The 16,901-nt window shown below is 36.0% G+C and overlaps 2 protein-coding genes across 2 annotated transcripts; one reads left to right on the top strand and one right to left on the bottom strand.

Annotated features, from left to right (window-relative positions):
- Positions 1-6,686: 6,686 nt before the first annotated feature.
- Positions 6,687-7,953, bottom strand: LOC126912649 (uncharacterized). Its single transcript, XM_050705708.1, has 3 exons — positions 7,945-7,953; positions 7,341-7,472; positions 6,687-6,842 (listed from the first exon to the last, which is right to left on the bottom strand). Exons 1-3 carry the CDS (start codon positions 7,951-7,953, stop codon positions 6,687-6,689), a joined length of 297 nt encoding a protein of 98 aa, XP_050561665.1.
- A 2,227-nt stretch (positions 7,954-10,180) lies between these two features.
- On the top strand, positions 10,181-12,896 carry LOC118265218 (uncharacterized). Its single transcript, XM_035578016.2, has 4 exons — positions 10,181-10,577; positions 10,817-10,960; positions 11,591-11,722; positions 12,692-12,896. Exons 1-4 carry the CDS (start codon positions 10,503-10,505, stop codon positions 12,839-12,841), a joined length of 501 nt encoding a protein of 166 aa, XP_035433909.2. The 5' UTR covers positions 10,181-10,502; the 3' UTR covers positions 12,842-12,896.
- Positions 12,897-16,901: the final 4,005 nt, after the last annotated feature.

Here is a 16,901-nt window from a genome sequence, read left to right on the forward strand (position 1 = left end):
GACAAGGATTAAAGTAAGTATATTAATTAACCAAAAGATTATTATACTATTAAACAAATTATAATTATTCTATTATACAAAAATCAATTGTTTGGCTAATTTTGGTCTTGAATTATTTGTGGCCCAGGGAAGGAAGGGAAGCCCAGCCTTTAAAAGGTGAGAACAAAATGTTTGAGGCGGTATGAAGTTGGTCAGCTAATATCGTATAAAAATCTGTTTTAATGAAGTAATTCATTCACCCGTTCTATGGAAAATTGCACTTTGATTGTAATAAAATATTCAAATAAAGTAGAATTACAATACAAGCTGAGCATATATTAAAATAAACTTATTTCCACTAAAAAAAAAATGTACCGTACCTAACTGTATGACAAAGGCATGGATGAATCCATGCATGTATGACAAGGGAATGGATGAATCCATGCATGTATGACAAAGGCATGGATGAATCCATGCATGTATGACAAGGGAATGGATGAATACATACAGTTACCACAATTTTTAATTTCAAAAACAAAAAAACAACCAATTCCCGACATTGTCAAAGTCAAAGTCAAAGCGTTTATTTTAATTAATCCTAAATTAAACGTTATTTAGATTTGTTCGGCAGTCTGTGTCAGTGAAGCTAAGTGATACATTCATAACATAATAAAAAAGAGCTGATAAATTGGAACAAAATAAGATCAAACTATAAAAAATTCAAAACACGTTTTCTAAAAGCATACTTTATGGCTACCTAATCCCGCTTTTCTATACCTATAGCCATAATACCTACTTATTATATAAAATGACTTACATAGTTCTTATTTTTTTCAGAAAGCACAATTAACAAACAACATGTAATTAAAATGATAAAAATAAATTTAGGCATATTTTAGACCCACGTTTGTTTAAAAGTAAATACTTTCATCCGGTTAGTTCCGCTTCACGTAAATGAAAATAAATTGTATCAGGTTTTCATAAATGGCCTCTCATTATAATAAATTGATCGATATAATCGTTGGTAAATTTCAAAAATAAATATGTATTACGGAGGGTTATTTTTATACGTACATATTTTACACTGAAACAACTCTTATCTCATAATAATATGTTACAATTTATATAGCTGATACAAAAGGGCAAAAACTAGCTAGTACCACGCGGTTTCACCCGCTGCTCGGCTCGTATTAGTCGTAGCGTATTGTTTTTAAGCCTATAACCTACCTCGATAAATGCACTATCCAACACACAAAGAATTATTCAAATTGGACTAGTAGTTCCGAAGTTCTGCATCACAGTTCACCTGTTCACCTATGATATACCTGTACTAAACAGGTATATTACGATCAACTCTTGCCTATTTTGTTATAAGTTTCATGGTAAAAGAAAAATACCAGACAACATCACGAAAAGTCACAGATAAAACACAATATCCAACTTCACACCTTTTATCCCCGAAGGGGTAGGCAGAGGCAGAGGAGCACCTCTGCCTCTAATGAGCTAAATGAGCACATTACGACACGCATTACCGCTATACAATGTACACCTACTTTTTACCATTTGTTTTATAAGTCCCATGTAATAGGGGGTGAGCCTATTGCCATATACTGGACACAATTCCAGACTCCGTGCTACTACTGAGAAATTTTCGAAGAACCGAAAAAACCCAGTAATACTTTGCCCGACCCGGGAATCGAACCCGACACCCCTTGTCCGGCAGTCACACTTGCGACCACTCGACCAACGAGGCAGTCACAGATAAAACGCTTGTTCAGAATGTTACTTCGATCGTGCGAAATGGATTTGACAACTAGTAAATATGTATTATGTCATTGTATGCAAGTCAACTTTCATTACAGAATTCACATCAACAATGTATATCTCCAACGAGATTGGATAAGTAAATGTGAATTAACTTATGGGTGAGTAAGTAGCCTTACTGACTAAAAACCACCCTGTTTCTACTTCTGCCTTTTGGGCCGAATCCCCGTTAAACCCGCTAGGTAGTTCGCATCTCCGGAAATCGATACGGTTACAAAAGGTATAAGGCTATTTTCTCAACTGCATACGCTAAAACGAAGTGATTAGAATTCGAGGGGTAAATAGATACAGAAAATAGCTGAATAAATGTTGGGAAAATGTTCTAACATCTCTTCACCCCATTCCTGTATCTATTCACCCTTTGAATTTTATTAACCCCGTTTTACGGTACTAAATAACTTGAATAATTACACAAGCTTCTTGTGGTGTTCAAAGCTTGCAAAGGTGTTCAAAGCTTTTTTTGCTTCAAAGGTGTTCAAAGCTTCTTGTGGTGTTCTTGTGGTGTTCAAAGGTGTACAAATCATTGGTGAGAAATGAGACTGGTATACATTTTTATTTATAAACAATCACAATATAAATAAAATAAAATTTAATCATCAGAGTTAGATTGAACACATATAATTAAAAAAAAATTTGTACGGTGTGGGTTTATGACGGTCAAAAATATTATTTTAACATTTATGTGCGTGAAATCTGAACTTCAATAATAGTGCAAGAAAAATTACATTGGTCTCCATAAAGAATAGATTTAAATGTATATAAACCATACAAATGCAATCCGCCATAATATGCTCGAAGAATCTCTTCGTAATTTAATGAAAACTTGTAGTGTCCCTGTAACAAAAATAAGAGATCGTTAGATACCTAAAAAAACTGCAGAAAAATATTTAATTAGCCCCGACCCTGTTAGGTCTCTACCTCTGCCTACCCCTTCGTCGATAAAAGGCTTGACGATATATAACACATATTTTAAGTATAACGCGCGATACACCACCTTTGTAAGACCTACACGACAGCACGGCCATCCCCATCATATAGATGGTTAACAGGCCACAACTGTGCGCTTCTCACAAAACTTTCTGCCTCGCACAGCAAAACTATGGAATGAGCTGTCGTCGGCGGTATTTCCAAACCGATACAACCTTCAAGAAAAGAGCATACTCCTTTTTAAAAGGCCAGCAACGCACCTGTGACTCCTCTGGTGTTGCGAGCGTCCATGGGCGGCGCTGATCGCTTACCATCAGGTGACTCGTCTGCTCGTTTACCATCTATTCCATAACAAAAAGGATATATTTGTTTCCGTAACATACCTTCTTAACGACACAGTTCCTTGTAAGGTTGACCAGATTGGTCAAAATAGGATTCACGAATAAGTTCTCGCAAGGTTTGCTTAGTTGTAACCTCATCATCTCGTTACCATTTGATATCGCAAATACTTTGGCCTGAAAGCAGAGATGAAAATTATGGGAATTTAAATTGTGTATTATTTATAATAACACATACATACATAATCTCAAGCATATCTTGCAGGCGTAATACAGCAGTAATTAATGTAATAAGTATGTCTCAAGTAAGTTACAATACATGGGTGCTTATGGGTCAATCTATAAAACGAACGCATTCGTGTGGTCGCTCTGACGCCCCTCAGATACAGATATTTAATGGTAATTATGTATCTCATTGAAAATAACAAAAATATACTATTTGAATACCATTAGAGGTAAGCGTCCACAGACCCGCATCGTACGCATCGCACGCATTCCGTATGACGTCATCTCTTTCCGTATGATGTGGCTCAGTGGACGCAGTTATATGAGTTTCTATACAATATAAACTAAAATCCGTTGCGTGCGATGCGCACGATGCGGGCCTGTGGACGCTTACCTTAACCATCCACATCTAATTATTAAGCGCCAGAGCAATCACACGAACACCCGCTTTGGAGATTGACCCTTATACAGAATATATGTCAAATAATATTCTCGCAGGGTTATCTATTATATAAAAATAAGTCGGGTTTTCCTTCCTGACGCTATAACTCCAGAACGCACGAACCGATTTCCACGGTTTTGCATTCGTTGGAAAGGTCTCCGGCTCCGTGAGGTTTATAGCAAAAAAAAATCTGAAGAAAATCAATAGGAAAGCCCGTCTGGTGGCGAAACGGAGTTCGCCGGGTTTTGCTAGTCTATTATATAAAAATAAGTCGGGATTTCCTTCCTGACGCTATAACTTCAGAACGCACTTACCGATTTCCAAGCTTTTGCATTCGTTGGAAAGGTTTCGGGCTTCGTAAGGTTTATAGCAAAGAAAATTCAGGAAAAAATTCAAAGAGAAGCAGGAAAACGGAAAATATTTTTTCACATACAGAGCCATCTCTTGATACGAAAATACGCGAAGCCACCTGGTGGCGAGACGGAGTTCGCCGGGTTTGCTAGTTGGTAATAAAAAAATAATAAGCAATTCGTTTACCTTATTTGGTGATATGTTTTCAGTGACAACCACGTCGAAATCAAGCGAGACATTGTTTTTGATCGTCGCATGTATTTCAGTACAGTCGTTTCGTTTGGGCCCGTGGCAGATATCTAATCTGGTTACAACGACGTTGAATGAACCCTCAAAAATAATGGAGACAAGGATTAAAGTACATTTATTAACTAAAAGATATTTCTATTTTACAAAGATCAATTTGTTTAGCTAATGTTTAAGGGGAGGTTTAAAAGGTGAGAACAAAATGATTTAGGCGGCACGAGGTTTGCCAGGTCAGCTAATAACGTAAAACAATCTGGTGTACAACATAGACTGATCATATTTCGAGTAAAAAACGTACATAATTGTATGACAAGGCTACGGATTCAACCACTATTTTTAATTTCTATAAATAGAAGGTAACCTATTCTCGCCATTGTCAAAGACAAAGTCAAAGCATTTATTTTAATGAATCCTAAACTAGACAATTTTGAAACGTTACATTCAATTGTCCGCCAATGTGTCAGTTAAGCTAGATGATTGATAAACATTCACAACATAATAAACAAAGAGAAATGGAAATTAAATAAGTTCGAAGCATAAAAATTACAATATTTTTTTATCTTAGTTTACGAATAACTACTCCCAAATTTCTATACTTATAGCCATATTACCTACTTAGTAAAATACAATATAAAATACATACACATACATACATGTAAAATGACTTACATAGTTTTTATTTTTTTCAGAAAGCACAATTAACACACAACACGTAATTAAAATGATAAAAATAAATTTAGGCATATTTTTAGACCCACGTTTGTTTAATAATAGGTACTTTCATCCGGTTAGTTCCGCTTCACGTGAATGAAAATAAATTGTATCAGTTTTACTTAAACGTCCTCTCATTATAATAAATCGATCGATATAATCGTTGTTACATTACAAAAATAAATATTACTGAGGGTTATTTTTATACGTACATATTTTACACTGAAACAACACTTATCTCATAATTATATTACAATTTATATAGTTGGTACATAAAAGGGCAAAAACTAGCTAGTACCACGCGGTTTCACCCGCTGCTCGGCTCGTATTAGTCGTAGCGTATTGTTTTTAAGCCTATAACCTACCTCGATAAATGCACTATCCAACACACAAAAAATTATTCAAATCGGACAAGAAGTTCCGAAGTTCTGCATCACAGTTCACCTGTTCACCTATGATATACCTGTACTAAACAGGTATATTACGATCAACTCTTGCCTATTTTGTTATAAGTTTCATGGTAAAAGAAAAATACCAGACAACATCACGAAAAGTCACAGATAAAACACAATATCCAACTTCACACCTTTTATCCCCGAAGGGGTAGGCAGAGGCAGAGGAGCACCTCTGCCTCTAATGAGCTAAATGAGCACATTACAACACGTAATACCGCTATACAATGTACACCCACTTTTTACCATTTGTTTTATAAGTCCCATGTAATAGGTGGTGAGCCTATTGCCATATACTGGACACAATTCCAGACTCCGTGCTACTACTGAGAAATTTTCGAAGAACCGAAAAAACCCAGTAATACTTTGCCCGACCCGGGAATCGAACCCGACACCCCTTGTCCGGCAGTCACACTTGCGACCACTCGACCAACGAGGCAGTCACAGATAAAACGCTTGTTCAGAATGTTACTTCGATCGTGCGAAATGGATTTGACAACTAGTAAATATGTATTATGTCATTGTATGCAAGTCAACTTTCATTACAGAATTCACATCAACAATGTATATCTCCAACGAGATTGGATAAGTAAATGTGAATTAACTTATGGGTGAGTAAGTAGCCTTACTGACTAAAAACCACCCTGTTTCTACTTCTGCCTTTTGGGCCGAATCCCCGTTAAACCCGCTAGGTAGTTCGCATCTCCGGAAATCGATACGGTTACAAAAGGTATAAGGCTATTTTCTCAACTGCATACGCTAAAACGAAGTGATTAGAATTCGAGGGTAAATAGATACAGAAAATAGCTGAATAAATGTTGGGAAAATGTTCTAACATCTCTTCACCCCATTCCTGTATCTATTCACCCTTTGAATTTTATTAACCCCGTTTTACGGTACTAAATAACTTGAATAATTACACAAGCTTCTTGTGGTGTTCAAAGCTTGCAAAGGTGTTCAAAGCTTTTTTTGCTTCAAAGGTGTTCAAAGCTTCTTGTGGTGTTCTTGTGGTGTTCAAAGGTGTTCAAATCACTGGTGAGAAATGAGATTGGTGTACATTTTTATTTAAAAACAATCATTAACAATATAAATAAAATAAAATTGAATCATCAGAGGTAGATTTAACACGTATGATTAAAAAAAAAAATTGTACAGTATGGAAAATTACGGTCAAAAATATCACTTTAACATTTATGTGCGTGAAATCTGAACTTCAATAATAGTGCAAGAAAAATTACATTGGTCTCCATAAAGAATAGATTTAAATGTATATAAACCATACAAATGCAATCCGCCATAATATGCTCGAAGAATCTCTTCGTAATTTAATGAAAACTTGTAGTGTCCCTGTAACAAAAATAAGAGATCGTTAGATACCTAAAAAAACTGCAGAAAAATATTTAATTAGCCCCGACCCTGTTAGGTCTCTACCTCTGCCTACCCCTTCGTCGATAAAAGGCTTGACGATATATAACACATATTTTAAGTATAACGCGCGATACACCACCTTTGTAAGACCTACACGACAGCACGGCCATCCCCATCATATAGATGGTTAACAGGCCACAACTGTGCGCTTCTCACAAAACTTTCTGCCTCGCACAGCAAAACTATGGAATGAGCTGTCGTCGGCGGTATTTCCAAACCGATACAACCTTCAAGAAAAGAGCATACTCCTTTTTAAAAGGCCAGCAACGCACCTGTGACTCCACTGGGGTTGCGAGCGTCCATGGGCGGCACTGATCGCTTACCATCAGATGACTCGTCTGCTCGTTTACCATCTGTGATCTATTCCATAAGAAATAGGATATATTTGTTTCCGTAGCGTGGTTGACATTGACTTACCTTCTTAACGACACAGTTCCTTGTAAGGTTGACCAGATTGGTCAAAATAGGATTCATGAATAAGTTATCGCAAGGTTTGCTTAGTTGTAACCTCATCATTTCGTTACCATTGGATATTGCAAATACTTTGGCCTGAAAGCAGAGATGAAAATAGTGTAAATTTAAATTGTGTATTATTTATAATAACACATACATACATAATCTCAAGCATATCTTGCAGGCGTAATGCAGTAATTAATTTAATAAGTATGTCTTAGGTAAGTTACAATACATGGGTGCTTATGGGTCAATCTCTAAAACGAACGCATTCGTGTGGTCCCACTGACGCCCCTCAGATACAGATATTTAATGGTAATTATGTATCTCATTGAAAATAACAAAAATATAGTATTTGAATACAATTAGAGGTAAGCGTCCACAGACCCGCATCGTACACATCGCACGCATTCCGTATGACGTCATCGGTACGCATCGCATGCATTGTATTGCCAATGATGTGATCCGTATTATGTGGCTCAGTGGACGCAGTTGTATGAGTTTCTATTCAATATAAACTAAAATCCGTTGCGTGCGATGCGCACGATGCGGGCCTGTGGACGCTTACCTTAACCATCCAAATCTAATTATTAAGCGCCAGAGCAATCACACGAACACCCGCTTTGGAGATTGACCCTTATACAGAATATATGTCAAATAATATTCTCGCAGGGTTATCTATTATATAAAAATAAGTCGGGTTTTCCTTCCTGACGCTATAACTCCAGAACGCACGAACCGATTTCCACGGTTTTGCATTCGTTGGAAAGGTCTCCGGCTCCGTGAGGTTTATAGCAAAAAAAAAATCTGAAGAAAATCAATAGGAAAGCCCGTCTGGTGGCGAAACGGAGTTCGCCGGGTTTTGCTAGTCTATTATATAAAAATAAGTCGGGATTTCCTTCCTGACGCTATAACTTCAGAACGCACTTACCGATTTCCAAGCTTTTGCATTCGTTGGAAAGGTTTCGGGCTTCGTAAGGTTTATAGCAAAGAAAATTCAGGAAAAAATTCAAAGAGAAGCAGGAAAACGGAAAATATTTTTTCACATACAGAGCCATCTCTTGATACGAAAATACGCGAAGCCACCTGGTGGCGAGACGGAGTTCGCCGGGTTTGCTAGTTGGTAATAAAAAAATAATAAGCAATTCGTTTACCTTATTTGGTGATATGTTTTCAGTGACAACCACGTCGAAATCAAGCGAGACATTGTTTTTGATCGTCGCATGTATTTCAGTACAGTCGTTTCGTTTGGGCCCGTGGCAGATATCTAATCTGGTTACAACGACGTTGAATGAACCCTCAAAAATAATGGAGACAAGGATTAAAGTACATTTATTAACTAAAAGATATTTCTATTTTACAAAGATCAATTTGTTTAGCTAATGTTTAAGGGGAGGTTTAAAAGGTGAGAACAAAATGATTTAGGCGGCACGAGGTTTGCCAGGTCAGCTAATAACGTAAAACAATCTGGTGTACAACATAGACTGATCATATTTCGAGTAAAAAACGTACATAATTGTATGACAAGGCTACGGATTCAACCACTATTTTTAATTTCTATAAATAGAAGGTAACCTATTCTCGCCATTGTCAAAGACAAAGTCAAAGCATTTATTTTAATGAATCCTAAACTAGACAATTTTGAAACGTTACATTCAATTGTCCGCCAATGTGTCAGTTAAGCTAGATGATTGATAAACATTCACAACATAATAAACAAAGAGAAATGGAAATTAAATAAGTTCGAAGCATAAAAATTACAATATTTTTTTATCTTAGTTTACGAATAACTACTCCCAAATTTCTATACTTATAGCCATATTACCTACTTAGTAAAATACAATATAAAATACATACACATACATACATGTAAAATGACTTACATAGTTTTTATTTTTTTCAGAAAGCACAATTAACACACAACACGTAATTAAAATGATAAAAATAAATTTAGGCATATTTTTAGACCCACGTTTGTTTAAAAGTAAATACTTTCATCCGGTTAGTTCCGCTTCACGTGAATGAAAATAAATTGTATCAGTTTTACTTAAACGTCCTCTCATTATAATAAATCGATCGATATAATCGTTGGTACATTTCAAAAATAAATAGCGTATGTACTTTACACTGAAACAACTCTTATCTCATAATAATAGGTTACAATTTTCATAGTTGGTACCTAAACGGGCAAAAACTAGCTATGTACTACCATGCGGCTGCACCTGCTGCTCGGCTTCGGCTTCCACGATCAAATAAACAAACAAACTCTTCAGCTTTACATATAAATTAGTGTAGATATATATTACAATAAACTCTTGGCTATTTTCTTATAAGTTTCATGGTAAAAGAATAATAACAGACAACAACAAGAAAAGTCACAGGCGAAACGCTAGTTCAGAATGTTACTTCGATCGTGCAAAATGTATTTGACAGCTAATAAATATGTATTAAGTATGTATGCAAGTCAACTTTCATAACAGAATTCACATCAACGTGTTGGAAGTTAGATTATTAATTTTATGCGAATTTACTTATGTTAAGTTATACATAAAAACTAGCTTATAATTCCCTAAATAAATAGACAGAAGGGTCTTTTATATATACTAGGTCACCTCTCCTCACGTCCACACACATACGTCCTCTCCTCCATTCCTCAACTCCATCAGTATAGCACCATTTAGTTAGGAGGTAAGGACTGCTGGACTCAATTCCAGACTCCGTACTGTTACTAATCAAAATACCTAACAAAAATAATCTCCATCTTGAGTCGTGTTTGTCGCTTAACCATAAAAAAACTAAATTTTTTTAACGATCAACGTCCAACATTTTCTAGCCCATCAGACCGTAGCAACAGCATTTGGTTTTGTTCAAATTATTTGTATCAGTAAATTAAATAACTCCGGCCTAAGTAGGTAATAAAATGACCACTCTTCGCATGTGTGTGTAAACAAATAGGTATATGTTCATTTATTTTTTTATATTTGTAAAGGGCTACAGTTGTTGCCCATAACAATAAAAAACTTCGTAGTAAAAGGAAGTAACCTTTCTAATTAAAAAAAAAATGTATTTTTTAAATACACCCCTGGGCATTATTTAATAAAGCAAGTGGTTTTATTGAATTTAAGAATGTTAAAATATATATCAGTTTTATTGTTTGTGATTTTAAATTTCAGTGATGTATTCGGTGATAAGAATAAATATGTAAGTATTGTGTGATATTTTACATGGGTAAACATAGTTCGAAGCTTGAATATATTCGTAAATATGAGGTATGGCAGGTATCGGGTTTACAAAATTAATTGAATTAACTTTATCTATTGAATTCAACAATAAATTTCAATTTAAATGTGATATTATTATATTAAAAAAGTTGCAAGATGATTTTAATACTTATAAACAATATAGCGCCTCACAAATTACAAAGAGCAATATGTTTTCAGGGGACGTTCAATCTAACTCTGACAGGCGCTGACAAATGCAGAGGTCCCAAACATAAAGACTGTGCAACAATGCAAGTTGAGATTAGTGACCATAATATTTTGTACTATGACGTAAATGTAACCCAAAATGTAATCTTAACCAAAGTAAGTATATTTTTTTATTTTAAGACAGAGGCGCATTAAAGTTAGAGAGTGATCTAGGGGGCCATCCATAAATTACGTCACATAAATTTCATGATTTTGACCCCTCCCCCGTCCTTGTTACAATTGGTCACATTTGTGAGACCTCCCCCTCTCTAATGTGACGTCACATTTTATAATTTTACATCTAGAAATAATAATTTAACTAAAACAGCAGTTGGAATTTGTTATATTTCAATTATATTTTTTTTTTCGTAATGCCGCCGCTTCTTGTCTATTACCTGACGCCCTAGATATTTGCCTAGTTTTCTAATACGGCTCTGTGTTAAGATAAGATAAAGAAGACACTTACTCAATATAATCTGCACTAAGATAAAAATAAGAGACATAAATAATTGAAATACTGCACCGAGTTTCTTTATTTCAAATTATTTTGTAGCCTTTCTAATCTACTTTTTAGTAATTCAAGCTGGATCGACAAACTTCGTACCGCCTTAAAACCATTTTTTTTTCTCACCTTTTAAACCTTTCCTGGACTTCCACAAATAAAACATGAATATTTTTTCTTTATCAAAAAACTGATCGAACCGTTACCTACCAATTAATTAAAATATTTTCCTTTACATATTTCAGGGTAAAATAATAGCCATGACAAAAGGGAAAGAATACATAAGATTTCAACTGAAGAAACCATGCGAACATTTATTTTTGAAGCCGATATTATATGCCATCTACAATATTACAAAAGATTGTGCAATTTCTAAAGTGCGTATGTACTTATATACTTATCAATGTACCTAACTGTCCGCTCTCAAAACAATGTATCTATGAATGTATGAATGAATAAGAAAGATGTAATTTTTGTGGTTATTTTTCACCAAGGATTGCGCAATGATTAACTTTATTGATCATACTGATATATATGATTTGTTTGATCATTATCATGATCGTACAGCATGGCGATGATCATACAAAATATAAAATCAATGATATTTTCTACTATGACATGGAATGTTATTCATACCATTACCTATCAGTTGTGATAAAATTAATTGATTGATGTAAATTCAGACCTTTTCAGCCCTTTTCAGTGCAACGTGAAAAAGCTATTCTATTCTCTTTTTTTGTTATAGACTATCATGAGACATAGTAAATTAATTGAAAACTAGTGGTCGCCTAGTGGTCGAAATTCAACCATATACGATTTAATTTACAATACCACTTAACATACGTTCAAGGATAATTTTTATTTAACTCAAACTCAAACAAACTCTTTTCATATGAGACTTGAGAATATCATCGCAATGTCTATAGATTTTGACGTTTTGTCAAATACGATCAGATACTATGCATGTGTGTGTAATGTTTTATTTATTGATTTAATGTACTTTACAAGCATTATTTTTGAAAAATATTAGCGTCCTGCACTTCTCCTACACATAAACTATAAGTGTACCAAATTTTATGCTCCTACGTCCGCGCAATTTTCGTAAAAAGCGGTCCAAAGTTTTTGCATCACGTATTAATATATAGATTACAGGTTATTCACGTGAGCTAATTTAGAAAAGCATTCGATAGTTATTAGTTTCAAGATGGCTGCGTGAAAACTTCACCGCGTCTGTACACGCTGCTCATGAATAAGAGTCCCGTTGTGACTCGAAACTAGTAGAGCTTTTCTCAATTACTTTACATGAGTAAGTCATTATTTTTAATGTTATTTTTTTTTGTTTTTAGGGTCGTTACCAATACAATGTGGATGTACAAAAAATAACCCAATCCTACTACGGAGGAAACTTTTTATTGGGAAACTGGACATTTCGATCACTTTTCTACAGCGATGAATGTAACTTCTATTGTCTTGATATTAAAGTTCAATTGTTTTGAATTTATTTCCTTTTCAATACCGTACGCTTTTATTGGATCGAGGAACTAAGGTTACTAAGGAAAATGTAATAAAATCTAAGAATCAGAATTCCACACATTTTAGTTGTTGCATAGTTAATCATCAAACTTGGCAATCGCTGTATGGAGGATGTTTCCAACAAGCCTATCTGGAAGTTATTGAGGGAAGCTTATGTTCAGCAGTGGACATCTTAAAGCTTTTTATATAACATACAATGGCGGACTTATGCCGATATGGTACCGGCATTTTATGGTACCTTTAAGCTGTTCTGCGTCTGATTTTGGTAGCTATAACATATTTAATTATTTTCTTCAAGATTAAAATCTTGTCTTATCTGCCAAAGACCTAGAATATAAGCTACCTACAATTTTGTGTGTAGAAAATCCTAAGGTACGCATTTTTACACCTGTACTTATCTTAAGTTTAAATTACTTAATTAATCACTATTTTCGTTGATAATATAATACCCCCAATTTATTGCTAACATATTTTTGATAAATTACATAATATTATTATGTCACGGAAAAACCGTATTGTTGTTTTTCTACTTAAAATTTGGACTCCGTACCAGACTTGTAGCAGATCAAATCAGGCTGAAAGATAGTCTAAACTTATCTAAAGCCTATGTTTTTGTTTTTAATCGGTTTTGGATTTCCCTACTCTGAGTGTTCGTTGCAGGTGTGGTGCTGATAAAAAATATTTTGTTCTCTCTGAAGCATATATATCTAGTCTTTTTTTTTTGAGGGGGAAAATCATCCAATGACTTCTCCCGCCTTGGGTGAGGTGGGGGGAGTGTCAGACTCTTATTGACTAAAAACCACCCCCTTCCTTCTCCTGCTTTGAGCCGGAGCCCCAGTAACCTGTTACGTTGTCCGCAACTCCGGATCGGGCATCAGCCCTACTAGGCCCCATCTGTGGTGGTCTGGCTCTTTGAGGCGCGCGCAGAACGCGACGCGACGCGTCGTACGCACGGGCCTTTTTTTTTTTTTTTTTTTTTTTTTGAGGGGGGAAAATCATCCAATGACTTTTCTCGCCTTGGGCGAGGCGAGAGGGAGTGTCAGACTCTTACTGACTAAAAACCACCCCGTTCCTTCTCCTGCTTTTCGAGCCGGAGCCCCGGTAAACCCGCTAGGTAGTCCGCAGCTCGGATATACATATCTAGTTTAGATTAGTAAATAGAATTGGAATCTCTGTTTATAATATTGAAATAACGGCTTTTTACTACATGCATCTTACTAATATTATAAATGCGAATGCTTGTGAGTTTGTGTGTGTGTTACTCAAATAAATTACACACTGTTGTTTTCGTATCAAATACATCAAGTACCTACTTATTAATTAACTGCACACAAAATAAATGTTGTATCTTAACATTCCTCTTCATATTCGATAAGTATCGACACATAATACAAGTAACGCTCTTATGATAAAATGTGATACAAGAATATACCTAATATCGAATGTGTATAGCAAAAACAACTCAATTACACGTACAATATTATGTCATAATGCAGACACATGTGCATTAAAATAAATTAACAGTCATCTCTGTTTATCTTTATGACTGAAAAGCAGTACCTACTAAGTTTTATAATTGTACGATATTTGATCTTTTCCATTTAGAATTTACATTGGTATAGGTATTAAATACCTTTATAGATCACTAAATGCTATGCGCTAAATAATTTCTGCTTCGTTCCAGTTGATTTGTCGGAGGTTGGAAGGATTATCCTGTCAATCAAATCCAAAGCGGTAGGTTGTGACAACATTTCTCGCCACATGATCGTTACTGTCCTAGATCACCTCCTACCTGCTATAACCCATGTTATTAACTTCTCCCTTTATTCCGGAACTTTCCCGTCCCTTTGGCGTAGAGCCTTTGTCCGTCCGCTACCAAAGGTCTCTACTCCCACTCTTCCTTCCCAATTCCGACCAATATCCATACTTCCTTTCCTGTCCAAGGTGCTCGAGGCCTGCGTACATAAACAACTTTCGAGTTTCATATACAGAAATGGACTAATTAGTCCATTACAATCTGGCTTCAGACCAGGCCACAGCACTACTTCCGCCCTCCTTAAAGTGACTGGCGATATTAGAAACGGCTTTGAGGACACTAGAGCCACAGTCCTGGTTTTGGTGGATTTCTCGAATGCCTTCAATATGGTCAGTCACGACATCCTTTTAGCTATCCTATCCCACCTTACGGTCTCTGGCGAGTCACTGGAATGGTTTTCTTCTTATCTTCAGGAACGTCAGCAGTCGGTCAAACATGGTGACTCAACATCAAATTGGCGCGAACTAAAAGCTGGCGTTCCTCAGGGCGGTATACTTTCACCTCTCTTATTTTCTATCTTTATTAATCTAATCACTTCAGATCTTCAGTGTTCGTACCATCTGTATGCCGACGACTTGCAGCTTTACTGTCAGGCTGACTTTAACGATATACCGAATGCCATCTCAAAAATTAACGATGACTTGTCTGCCATCAACAACTGGTCGTCACGGTTTGGGATCGCGGTGAACCCCAACAAATGCCAGGCGATCATCATCGGAAGCTCTCGCTCTCTGAGTAAAGTTGACAGTGCATCGCTACCGCCTGTTGTCTTTGACGGTGCGATCGTGCCGTTTAGTAGTAATGTTAAGGATCTCGGCTTACTCATTGACAGCAATTTAAACTGGCAGGCACAAGTCACCAGTGTGTGCAAAAAAGTGACCGGATCACTGCGGTCTCTTTATCGTGTTAAGAATTTGCTTCCGTCTACCACCAAGTCAATGCTAGTGCAGGCCTTATTGTTCCCTATTATTGATTATGCGGATGTTTGTTATTACGACCTGAATGCAGATCTCCTCAATAAACTCGACCGACTTCTGAATAACTGCATTCGATTCGTTTTCAACCTGCGTAAATATGATCACGTTTCTGCACATCGGCTGCAATTAAAGTGGCTGCCCATACGCCAGCGCAGGGAGCAAAGGGCGCTTACCACACTCTTCTCCTTCCTCAACTCACCTTCTTCGCCTAGCTATCTTTCCTCTCTTTTTCAGTACACTTGCGCCAACCACAGCAAATATCTACGCTCTTCCAATAACCGGCTCCTTCAATGTCCTACACACCACACTAAATTCCTTCATTCATCTTTTTTTATACAATCTATCTTGCTGTGGAACGCGCTCCCCACCGATGTCAGGATGCTGTCTACTCGCTTGACGTTCAAGCGGAGAGTTCGGGAGCTTCTTTTGAGGAGGTTGTCAGAGTCTTCATTATGATCATCACTATAATTAGTATGTATTATATGTATATATTATATGTAAATAGTATATGTAAATAGTATATGTAATGTTATTATGTAGGTTTATTATTTTTCCATGTTATTTAAATATATATTGGTATATATTTGTGTAAGTAGTTATATTCTATTTTTCCACCTGAGCTTTTTGTATTTACTTGCTCCATGCACCTACCACTGGTTTTTCACTGCATCACCTAAAGGTTTGGCTGGTAGAAAATGCCTACGGCATTAAGCCCACCTTTGTACACATGTGCATAAAGTGTAAATAAATAAAATAAATAAATGGTCATCTAAGAGTGAATACAATAATTTATTTCATTCGTATCGAACAAATAATTTCAGTGACATTTAGTACATAGGTAAACAGTAGGTATCTCATTAGATGTTGCTCCGTGCCAAAATCAGTCTTATTTTGAAAACAACATCACAAATACAATTTTGTAAAACTCTTTTTATGGTATAAACCGGTAAACGAGCAGACGGATCACCTGATGGTAAGCAATCACCACCACCCATGGACACCCGAAGCGTATTTTGTCCAAATCCATGAGAATTTACGAACAAAACTAAAGTCCCGTGTGCCCAGACAACCGTGACCTACATTACAAATAAAGGGTCAGATTACATTATCCTTGAACTTTTGCTAATCCACGTCTCTTCAGATCCACGTGTTTCATAATAATTCTATACCTACTTAATGGATTTTCAACTTTAATATACTGCGATAAAGTTTAAAATGTCGCTTGATAGG

The sequence above is a fragment of the Spodoptera frugiperda genome, chromosome 28, assembly GCF_023101765.2.
Source record: "Spodoptera frugiperda isolate SF20-4 chromosome 28, AGI-APGP_CSIRO_Sfru_2.0, whole genome shotgun sequence".
NCBI lineage: Eukaryota > Metazoa > Arthropoda > Insecta > Lepidoptera > Noctuidae > Spodoptera > Spodoptera frugiperda.

Coding starts and splice junctions, on each gene's coding strand:
- LOC118265218 (XM_035578016.2), top strand. CDS start 10,503: ATGTTAAAATATATATCAGTTTTATTGTTTGTGATTTTAAATTTCAGT. Junction 10,578..10,816: donor TCGGTGATAAGAATAAATAT/GTAAGTATTGTG, acceptor ATATGTTTTCAG/GGGACGTTCAATCTAACTCT. Junction 11,723..12,691: donor AAGATTGTGCAATTTCTAAA/GTGCGTATGTAC, acceptor TTTTGTTTTTAG/GGTCGTTACCAATACAATGT.
- LOC126912649 (XM_050705708.1), bottom strand. Junction 6,843..7,340: donor GGAACTGTGTCGTTAAGAAG/GTAAGTCAATGT, acceptor TTTTTGTTACAG/GGACACTACAAGTTTTCATT.